Below are 12093 nucleotides of genomic sequence, written 5' to 3'. Positions count from 1 at the left end.
AGAACGTTTCAACTTTCTTTCGTTACATCCATGAAGAATACTATTCTATAGTCTATTGAAGCACTGAATTCTAATATCAATTTCATCTATAAATTAATAAATGATCACACATTATTTAAATAAATTAATTTACGTGTGATATTGACGAATTCTCCATATAATGAGAAGGTGGTCCGCAAAAACGAAGAAGATAAAGTTTGGGCTTAAAACACTTTATAGCCTTGCCAACAAACTATAAAGTATAAAGGGAGAATTCTGAAAATAATCCTTTTTAAGAGAGAGATTTTGAAAATGGTCCAAAAAGTTTTGAATTCCCAAAATAGTCCTCTGAAATATATCTCCGACGTGAGATTGGGATTCGTGACGTGAGTTTTGGTTGTCCTATCACACACTGACACGTGTCACTTCAAAGACAAAGTTTCAGAGAAATTTGACTTGGCCGATAGTTTTCAACTCAAAATAGTTTTCTGAAAAACCATTGTTTTGGAATGAAATTTGTTCGTCACGTGAGGTTTCAAAGTCATCGTTATCCGCGTTTTTTTGAAATTCATCTCCTTGGACACATTCCAAATAAATTTTGTCTACTACGTGAAATTTCAAAAAAGATGAAAAAAAACAATACTTTTTCAGTGAACTTAGTTTTGTTAGATGATTTTCAAAAAAATTTAAAAAATGATAATTTTTCAACGAATTTAATCTCCTTAGATGATTTTTATAAAAATTTTAAAAATATGGCAAGTGTTAAGAATGTGGTGGGTGGTGGTGGTGGTGGATGATGGCGGTGGGTGGTGGTGGTGGTGGTGGATGATTGCGGTGGGTGGTGGTGATGGTGGTGGATGATGGCGGTGGGCAGTGGTGGTTGATGATGGCGGTGGGTGGTGGTGATGGTGGTGGATGATGGCGGTGGGCAGTGGTGGTTGATGATGGCGGTGGGTGGTGGTGGATGATGGCGGTGGGTGGTGGTGGTGGTGGATGATGACGGTGGGTGGTGGTGGTTATGATGGCGGTGGGTGGTGAATGATAGTCGTGAGTGGATAAATTTACTTTTTCTAATATCTATTCTTTTTATGCAAAAACAGATAAGTTTCATAAAAAAACCATCGAATTAAAATACTTTGTAACAAAATCTATCTTTTCTGACAACAAGTCTTTTTATGCAAAAATAGACGAAATTCGTTTGAAATGCGTCCGAGGAGATGCATTCAAAAAAACGCGAAAATCATCTTTTTTGAAACCTCACGTGACGGACAACTTTCATTCCAAACCTATGGTTTTCCAGAAGACTATTTTGACTACAAAACTATCGACCGAGACAGATTTCGCTTAAAGTTTATCTTCAACTTTACACGTGTCAGTGTGTGATAGGACAACCAAACTCACGTCACGAATCCCAATCTTACGTGGGAGATAGATTTCGAAGGACTATTTTGGGAATTCAAAACTTTTTGGACTATTTTCAGAATTCTCCCAGGTATAAACATATCAAAACTTAAGATATATGTCAGCTCAGTGCTGCGTCCCCGCAGCCCCTATGAGGTGTACAAAGAAACCGGTTTGGAACTGGTTAATCGGAAACCAAACAGAATCGATTCGTTTCTAAAACCAGTTTCCCAACCGAATCAAGCTGTCGGTTTGTATAGAGGTTTGGGTATTTTTCAGTCAAACAAGTTTTTTTTTGTCTTAAACCGATTTAAAACCGACCGAACTGGTCTGAATCAGTTTGGCTACTTCTATGCTTAAACCTGTTTCTAAATTGAACCAGTTTAACCCAAACCGGTTTAAAATATGCAAAAATTTAAACCGGTTCGGTTTTTAAATAACCTTTTTTTACACCTCTACCTCTACGGCTCTACCTATGGTTTTATCTAGACGTGCACAAATCGGGTATTTAAAAAACCCGGAACCGGGTAGGAACCGGTTCCGGGTATGGTCAACAAAAGTCAAACCATGTTCGGTTCCGGAACCGGTTCCGGGTATAGTCGGGTATTTGACCGGGTTTTGACCAGTTCCGGGTCGGGTTTTGACCGGTTCCTCCGGGTTTTTTTCGGGTTTTTGACCGGTTCCTCCGGGTTTTTTCCACGGGTTCCGGGTCGGTTCCGGTTCCGGAACCGGCTCCGAGGAGAAATCCTATACCCGGTCAGGAACCGGTTCTGGGTATGGGTTAGAACCGGTTCCGGGTCGTTTCCACCGGTTCGGTTCCGGAACCGGTTATTTTGTGCACGTCTAGTTTTATCACTTTATGTAAATTAATTTTGGGCCACAGGCAATGTTTTATAGTCTTTTATTGTTTGGGCCTTTGTATGGCCTTTTGGGTCAAGCATGTAGGCTGTAGCTACTACTTACTAAGTTCTTCAATTGATAGAAAAATTATTTTTTTAATTGAATTTTGAAGTAGTACGAGCTGACAATAATCTATAATGATAAATGATCATGTTTTTCATTTCCTAAGCTAAGGGTCTCACTCTATTTAAACAACTTTTGTAAAGTTAAATTTTTAAAAGAGTAATTGCACATACATCTCTAATAATATAGCATGTAACTAGGATACTGGCCCGTATTATACATACGTGAAAAATATTCTAAGTAGATATCATAAGAATTTACCTTTTTCTATGTAAAACCACAAGATATAAGAAAAATATGTATAAATGGTGGAATGAGAAACTGTTATACAAATCATTGAATTGTTAAAATAATAGTCATACTAAAAAAGGAACACAAAATCAGTTATAAATAATTAATTGTGGTCAAAATCGGTTTTTAAATCATTTGAAAATAAATAGTTGGTTATGATTATAGAAAACATTCATCAATGAGGTTATGATTCTAAAAAATATTAATTAGTGAATTATGTGACATTCTATAGATGGAAATCGAATGACTTGAAAGCTAATGTGAACATGCTAGTTGAAGACTATATGGATATCTTGTATTGCTTTAATAGTATAATATATTAGTATGATGAATACTTGTCAATGATATCAATCAAAGTAGTTACGATGAGACACTTAAAGACTTCAGTTTAAAAAAGTAAAAGTCTTGGATTCAAGTCCCAATTATAATATAAAAATAAAGAGTTTCCGGTCAAATCATTATGTTTATATTGAGTTACCCCTAAAATGAAGTGGAGATGATCGGATGAGTCAGCGACTGCCGTTAACAAAAAATGTATCCAATAGATAATTACACAAATTCTTTAAAGTTTTTAATTTTAAAAAGAGATAATTACATCACACGTTAATAACTAAAGTTTTAAATCATTTATATGAAGCGGCAGACGTCAATTGCGACATTTGGGTGATACTCAACTGGATCTATCAGGTAGCTTAATCGGTTTCTTTTATACGTGTTTTATTTATGCAATTCAATTGTTGAATTGAATCTCATATCACTTTAAAATCAACTTCTGTTCTGTTTATTCCTTCTACCAAATGTGTAATAATAATAATTAGGGTTTCTGATATCATGTTATATATATAATAATAATAATATAACGACAGATTGAGTAATTTGCGTGTTTATCAATTACAGGGAGATGGATATTAAGGAGCAAAGTGAGAAGCTGAAGAAGTATGAAGCTCGATTTGCTGCTTACTTGAAAGCTAAGTACTTTTCGGATAAAGATATCTATGGAGGTAGTATTTGATTCTTTAAATTTAATTGCGGTTTATTCGGTTGTTTACGGGCGTGCTTGTGTTTGTTCATTTAACTGTAACTTAACGTGAGCACGGACACGACCAGTTAGACGAATGTGTTTTCTTGTTCGTGTTCGTTCGTTAACATTCTAAACGAAACGAGCGTAAACAAACATAAATAAACAAACACAAATGAACATAACCGAAGAAATATAAATGAATATAAACAAATCATAAATGAGCACCAATTGATGTTTAATACATTAAGTATTCAATAATATCAAATTGAGTTTAACGACCAGACTTAACGGGTTAGTGGGGTCAGGTTTAATAACCACATGGACAAAAACCACAGATTTGAAACTATTGGACTAAAACCGCAGATTTGGACAAACCACAAGGACTAAAACCGCAGTTTACTCTATCAAATTTAACAAACACATCTAAATTAAAGTTTATTTCATTACATAATTTTTAAACCATGTCAAACTTCATATTAAAGAATGAATATGTGGCCAGGTTTAGTTTTATCTTGCTAACATGTTTATTTATCTTTAATATATACTCGTATTAAGTTACATAGTTAAAGGGTTACATAGTTAAAGGGTTAAACAGATATATACAAACGAACGATTAACGTAAATGAACAAACAAAACATGTGTTCATGTTCGTCGGTTTAATTTTTTTCGTTTGTTTATTAAATACACGAACTTCCAGCTGAACGGTTCACGAACCGTTCGCTGTACGTTCTTTTAAATGTTCAGTTCGTTTATAGGCTTAGCTTTTGATCCGTAGTGAAAGGGGAGTTTGAAGGAAAACACGTCTTAAAAAAGTCATTTGTGTTGTTATCAGACTTGTTAACAGTGACAGTTGATATTATTGCAGGCGACTTATTTGAAGAGAAAGCTACCATAGGCGGGATGACTATCAGGGCAAGCAGGTAAAAATTGAATTTAAACAAGTTTTTAAATTTGTGTTGCGAACAGTGACTAGGAGTCAAACTGACCCGTTCATTGGTTTTGGTTTATCTAGTGAGGCTGGAACAAGATCTTATGCTGACCCGTTAGCTTACTGGAACGAAAAGTTTGCACAGAAAGAGCCTAAAACAGAAATATCTGTCAGTCTTTCTAATGGCAAACACTCTTCTGAGAAGAGTTCATAAGTTTTGTAGGCTATGGTCATAATCTGTCTGTAAATCTGTGCATGATATTATTATTCATGCATATTTGATCCGTCTTGTTGTAGTCCACAACTTGCATAATTTGATGTTATCTAATTGACTATGCCCATTCTTACGTGTTTTGCTTTGAGGATATTAGAAGGAATCATTTGCGCAGGAACAAGGTAAACAAAACTTTTTTGATTGTAACATATGGCTTTGTAGACTTAAGAGTATAACAGTAACTTTTGATCTTTTGTAATCATTAACAGTTAAATTGTATTGTTGTAGTGGTGTAAATGGCATCAACATAGCCTCAACAATGTTTTTATGTAACAAGATGGAAATATAGTAAATGATGTAAGGCATCATTTTCCAATGTAAATGTGAATTGGGTAATTGGTCAAACTGTCAATATATGGTTTTGGTCTAAACAGGTCGGGCTGCTTTGACCTAGACATATAAAGTATTCTTTCGTCGGATACACATATGTCTAACTTTGCCACTTTATGCAGAAAGCAAATTTAACAAGTTTCGAATCATGGGATGAAGTTAGCACGTATATAACGCAGATTGAAGGATAATTTTCTTAATGTTTTTAAATAATGTTGAACTAAAGAATTGATAACAATATCAGAATGAGTTGTAAATTTTTAGGTCTAATTGGAAAAAAAACAATATAGTAGCTGAGGGTGCATACTTTAAGCTCTCCCTATGTATATGGTGCCTATACAGATCCATATGATTGTGAAATGCATACCATAAAACAAAAGTCTTCAAATGGTTTTCAAATATATTCTTAGTATAAGCAAAAAGACATCAAAATATGTTGTAAGATTGGTATTTTATTATCTAACGTCCAAACTCACACTATCAAACTCACATGCTGTGATGGGTACCGAACAAAAATAAACTCAAAAAATAATGTAACGTGTTACGTTAATTGGTTAGTTAAATATGTGAGTTAACTAAAAAAGAAATAACAAACAAAATGAAAGAATTTACAAATAATAAAAAAAGATAGAATAAACAAAATATACATAAAAAATATCAGAGTAGTTAGTTTCTTTTATCCTTCATGTTAATTTTGTTTGCAATTTTGAACCGTCATAACTTCATTCATTATCTCAACATGAAATAATTGACGAAGTTAGTCTAAAAGATTAAAACCAGACAAATTTAAACGTCGCGTCGAAATATTTCATCATGGGCTGAAAGAACTATGAAGCATAAACCAGACGAGCCGAAGAAGCAATTTAGCCAAAAATAAAATAATAACGACGAAAAGAAAGCATTTGGGAAAATTCCCAAAATAACCCAAGTGAGGAGAGATATTTCAAAAATGACTCACCCTTTTGAAAAATTCCCAAAATGTCTCAATCTCATTCAATCTCATAGCGCCGATGAGATATGAAGCAACATGATAGTTCCTCATTCGCAGTTGAATATCATCGTAAAGATGATTGAGCTGGGTCTTCCTTGGAAATTTATAAAATGGTGGTTCATTTCTTAAATGAGAAAATTCTTAAAATAACTATTTTAAAGAGAAAGAAACACGAAAGAACCTTCATTTGTTAAAAGATTCCCAGAAAATTCTCTACAAAACTCGTCGTCTCTGTTAAGTTTTGAATCAAATCTGTCTCCTCTGACCGATTTCAAATTTGTCTTTAATTTCTTGAGAATTTATTAAAATGGGCTTTTTGAACCAAATATGTCTTCAAATTAATGCTCCGATCAATTTCAACTCAATTCTGCTGCATCCATTTGATCCTATATTTTTTAATATAATATAATTTATTTAATTTTACTCATAATTTGTTTTTCTTTAATTACTTTTAATTTTTAAAGTTTTATAAAATTTCGAATATACCATTAAGACTTCCATATTTTTATCTGCGCGCCGACACAAATTTTGTTAAAACCGAGTCCAATTAAAATTATATCAAAACATTCAATAAAAACTTGACCCGACTCGGTTTTGAGTAAAGGGCCAATACATAGATAAAAATAACACATCTCAATGATATATATTTGAAATCTTGTAAAAGTTTAGACTTTAAAAGCTATAAAAGTTATCAAAGACAAACTAAATATAACTAAGACTAATTAAAATAACTAAATATATATAAAAAAAACAAAATTTCAAAACTTTTTGGCCGATTTATAAATGACGGGTTTTTTATTTTTTCAAAAGTTATCGAAGCTAACGAGTTTGGTTCAAAAGTTATCAGAGCCAGTATATTTAGTTCAAAAGTTGTCTTCGTTAACATGTTTATATGAACATTATAGAATCTAAATAAACGAGAGTTATTTTAGGAATTTTTCCTTTTCTTAATCAGCATCTTAAGAAGGCTATTTTAGAAATTTTAACTAAAAAGAAGTCTTTAAACCTATACTATACAAAACAGTTAGAAACCGGTTTCGAATGTATCCCAAACCGTACTTCTTTCATCGTATTATTATCCAATCCAACCAAACTCAACTTCAACGACACCACCAATGATACCTCCGATGAAACAAGAACCCACCGAAAACCCACCAAACATCCAATCACAAACCACCAATTGGCTGCCGGACATCAAACCAGACACCACTGAATACCCACCCTCCAAACGACTCAAAACCCTAACCCCAGATCCACCTTCAAAAGGCAAATCAAAAGCTGTTAAGGATGAAGAAGAAGAAGATGATGATTGTTTGCAGCAGCTGGCCACTTGTGGTGTGTGTTTGTTGGACGAAGCATTGTCCCTTAGAGGTTTTATTGATAGTTGTGATCATTACTTTTGCTTTGTGTGTATTATGGAGTGGGCGAAAGTCGAGTCCCGGTGCCCGGTTTGTAAGCGGAGATTTTCGGTTATTCGTCGCCCGTCGAACGATGGGGTGTTCCTATCGGAACAAATTGTTAACGTCCCTGTTCGCGATCAGGTTGTTATTACCTTTTGTTAATTGTGCAGATAGTTTTATGACACAGAACTGTTAACATGACACTGGAGTTAAATAAGTTTGGGTACGTGTCTTAAACAGATCGACACGTTTTCCTAAAAAGGACCTATTAGTGACCTGTTTTAAATTATGTTTTTAATCAAATATATTGCATATGCCTTAGTTACCTTATGCCCCGAACCATTGGCGAAGCTTGGACGAGAATATCGTATAGGAGGGGGGGGGGCCCAAAATTTTGGTAAAAAACGGGTAATTTTACATCACATATAAAAATTTCCAGGCGAAAAATGGGTGAGTTACACTACTATGCAAATAGGGGGGGGGGGGGGGCAATTTTTTGTAAAAAAATGGGTAATTTTACATTATGTAAAAAAATTTTCGTGCGAAAAACGGGTGAGTTACACTACTACGCAAAAAAACGGAGGGGGGCTATTTTTTGTAAAAAAAGGGTAATTTTACATTACTTATAAAAATTTATGGGCGAAAAACAGGTAAACACAAAAAAACAAAAGGGAGGGGGGGCTGCCCTGAACTGAATTTTTGTTTCAAATATGTTGAGGATTATGTATAAATAAAGTTTTTTATGAACTTTTAGCAACTAGTGCTTCACTCCATAAATAATATTTACCGTGTCTCTAAACATGTCGTGTCGTGAAACCTGTTTCTAAACAGGTTCATGTTTGAAAAAATTGACACCATTAGCTATCGTGTTGTGTTCGTGTCTAGCACCATAGATAATCGTGTCTGACTTGTTATGCCAGTCCTAGTTAATTCTGTTAATTCTGTTTATATTGTTTCTGTTGTTTAAAAACGATTTTTTTGCAGGTTTATTATTACAATGGCAATGCGACAATTGGACCCCCGGATCCGTATTTGCAAGTAAAATGCACCGTATGCAGCAGTTCATCAGATGATCATCTTCTGTTACTATGTGATCTATGTGATTCAGCTGCTCACTCGTACTTTGTTGGCCTCGGTGCAACTGTACCCGAGGGTGATTGGTTTTGCAGAGATTGCACGCTTTCGAGGGTTGAACATGCTAAGGTTGAAACATATACCACATTTGATAATGACGATGATTATAACAATAATACTAATAATAATAATAATAATAATAATAATAATGATAATGATAAAAACAATCCCCTTTCAAGGTTCGATACAGGGCGGGCTACTTATTCTGAGGTGTCAATTCATGATATTGTTAGAGAATCTTATACCCGTGAACCTAATACTGATACTGATACTGATGCACCTTCAGTGCCCACATCTGATAGACCGATAGGAGACCAGTTGAGCGCACAGTCAACTGTTGACAGGTCAAACGCACCAAATGCTAGAACCTTGAAGCGTTGTCTTAATGTGCATTCTCGTATAAGAGTGTTACGTGAAAATTGGAACGGGTTTCAACGTGGGTCCTTGACTTTTACTTCCAGTTTTGGAGACGGGCGTAAAACAAGTCAAAGTGAAAGTCAATCAACTTCTCAAAACCGTTCAAATGACATCGATAAAGCATGGAAAATGATGAGTATTGCAGCAAAAGCTTTTGGGAAAAAACCGGGAAATAAAAACCCGTTTCCTAAAAAGACAGAGTCACATAAAAATAAAGAAAAGTTAGTGAACGAGGCGAGTAAGGTGAGGCCAAACGGCGGTTATTTTGGGGGCTTGAGAACGAATGAAAGTGAGTTTTCATCTTCTTCTAGGAATATTATTGCATCTGCGCACGTGAAGAATGTTAGTTATAATGTTGTTGGTTCTAGTGGTCAATCATTGTCGATAGCTACCGACAAACAATGTGCTAAAAGGGTGATCGATGCTACTTTAGAGAAGAAGGAGAATATAAAGAAATACACGCAACTTGGTTCTAGTGGTCAATCATCGTCCATGGCTACTGATAAACGCTCTGCAAAAAAGGCGATCGATGCTACTTAAAAGGAGAATATAAATAAAGACACACAACTTGGTTCTAGTGATCAATCATCGTCCAAAGCCACTGATAAAGGCTCTGCAAAAAGATCGATTCTAGTTTAGAGAAGGAGGAGAATATAAATAAAGACACGCAACATGATGGCAATAACAATAACAAGGAAATCGAGGACGCTAAAAGTGAGATTCAATCACTTGTTAAGCTCAACTTGAAGCTTTTAAGCAAGGACAAGAAACTAGGTATGACCGTCTTTAGCTCAAGTTTTTAATTCTTTTTATAAAAGTTAAGAATGTTGTGGGACAATTAGATGCATCTTCATAACTTGATTTATGTCATACATGTGCAGAAGCTGATGTGTTTAAGGAAGTTGCAAGGCATGCAACACATTCAATCATGGCTGCATGTGGGATGGAGCCTCAAAAGGCGCGGTTCCGGTCCTTTGAAAGAGTGGTATGTGACCATAATCAAACACGGAAGCGGCCCAGCTCTACTTTAATGCCAACTTGCTGCAGAGAATGTTTTTTCACTTTTGTTAAGGATGTTGTTAGCATCATTGCAATTGATACAACTACCTCTTGTAAACCTTAACATCGTTGGTTTAGCTTTATTAAATTTAGGTTTGTATGTAATGTTGTATGATTCAGTTTCAGTAGCCTTAACTTTTGTTGGTTTTTAGTTGAATATTTTTGGAAACATTAATATTTCTAACTGAACAAATAAGCAAACACAAACAGACATGATTTTGTGTTCGTCAAAACATGATTTTGTTTATGTTAAATACGTTATATGAACACAAACAAATGTGTTGATAGACAATTACAGGATTAGAGACACTTTTGTTGCTAAATGTTCAAGAGGCGATTTCATATACACCCCTACAAATATAGGCAATATATGAAAATATTGGATATGAATATATATGAAAAATTATGGCTATAGTCCATATCGTCCACTCCACCTTGTCAAGGGTTAAAAACATTCATCAACGTATCCGGTTAGCCACCGTATTAGATTTACACTAATTTTTCAACAAAACTCATTTTCTCTCTATTCATATAAACATCCTTAGAAATTCTAACATTTCCATATATACCACTTTTTGCATCTAATCAAATTACTTCTAATACCAAATGAAACTACTTAAAAAAAATAAGCAATAAAATAATCAATAAAAAACCATAAAATAAGCAACTAAAAATTTAACCATAAAATAAGCGCTACAAAATTTAACCACAAATAAGCAACAAATTTAACCATAAAATAAGCAATAAAAAATTTAACTATATATAACCATAAATAAGCATTATAAAACTTAATCATAAAAATATTATATATGACCATAAAAAAATAAAACAATCTAGACATAAAACAAAATATAAAAATTTAGCCCAAAAAAAAGTAAAATAAAAAAATTACCCATCAAATAGCTTAATATTTAAACCTTAGCACTAAAAAAAATAAAATCAAATGAAAGAACATGTTGTAACCGTAAACAACCATTTGTAGTAGATATGGATTTTGCTTCTGATCAAATACTTCCATAAATTGCTGCTGCGTTTCCTGTGGATTTACATGCAAATTAATTTCCTCCGATTCATCTTATAACTTACAAGTCTAGCGTATTCTCTCCGGTAATTATATTATTCATTCTTAAAACCATACTTATCTATATGTTACTCGCTCATGCATATGTTCAAATTAAACCTCGTTTTTTACTTGAAGTTTCATTTGATGCTAATTTCTGTTCCAGTTTCTTACTAATCACTTAAAAATTATAATCGTGCATCATGTCTGGTTCGAATTCGGGTTCAAGTTTCGTTCATGCATGGATATGTAGTTGTGTGATTATTATTGTATTTTCATGTTATGAAATTGATTATTTGGTTATTGTTGCATGCAGGTACATCTTGCTGGTTCATTATTGCATAATAATCAATCACCATGTCTTTTACTAACATGCAGCCATCTTTAATCGGTTCGTCTTCTGCGAACCATTCGGAATCACGGTCTGGTTGTGCTCTAATTGAGGAGCATGATGTTGTAAACCAAACAACACTAAAGGTTCCATCTGTTCCTTCAGGTACTTATGATACTTAATATTTGTTTGGATGAATTAGTAAGTTAATTATATAGTTATATGTTTTTATTGTTGTAATACTGCTAATGATGAACTCCATCTTTTGAGGTTACAATTATATGGACAGCAACAGTATTTTAATGCATGTTAGCAGCAGCAGCAACAACAGCATGCACTACCAAACACGCTTCGTGTCACAACCTGAATTTTTTGGGCATAACATTGTAAGTTTCTTACACCTTATGGTTGGTTATATATTATGAGTTGCAAAGTGGCAGGTTTGAGTAACGGGCCAGAATGGGTTTGGACACGAGTCAAATTTAAAAATTATTAATCTGGTTCCGGTCATTT

General features: G+C 34.1%; 1 protein-coding gene and 1 long non-coding RNA gene across 2 annotated transcripts; both read left to right on the top strand.

Annotated features, from left to right (window-relative positions):
- Positions 1-3319: 3319 nt before the first annotated feature.
- Positions 3320-4963, top strand: LOC143552843 (uncharacterized). Its single transcript, XR_013138722.1, has 3 exons — positions 3320-3635; positions 4522-4576; positions 4669-4963. It is a non-coding gene; the product is annotated as an uncharacterized LOC143552843 (long non-coding RNA).
- A 2267-nt stretch (positions 4964-7230) lies between these two features.
- On the top strand, positions 7231-10411 carry LOC143552842 (uncharacterized). Its single transcript, XM_077042963.1, has 4 exons — positions 7231-7720; positions 8564-9652; positions 9754-9904; positions 10012-10411. The coding sequence occupies exons 1-4, from the start codon at positions 7295-7297 to the stop codon at positions 10251-10253; spliced, it is 1908 nt and encodes a 635-aa protein (XP_076899078.1). The 5' UTR covers positions 7231-7294; the 3' UTR covers positions 10254-10411.
- The last annotated feature ends 1682 nt before the right edge of the window (positions 10412-12093 follow it).

The sequence above is a fragment of the Bidens hawaiensis genome, unplaced genomic scaffold (genome assembly GCF_021521415.1).
Source record: "Bidens hawaiensis isolate Kalapana, Puna unplaced genomic scaffold, B.hawaiensis_p1.1 tig00017039_1, whole genome shotgun sequence".
Lineage (NCBI taxonomy): Eukaryota > Viridiplantae > Streptophyta > Magnoliopsida > Asterales > Asteraceae > Bidens > Bidens hawaiensis.
The sequence above is the reverse complement of the archived record's forward strand: the minus strand, read 5'-3'. Positions and strand labels throughout refer to the sequence as shown.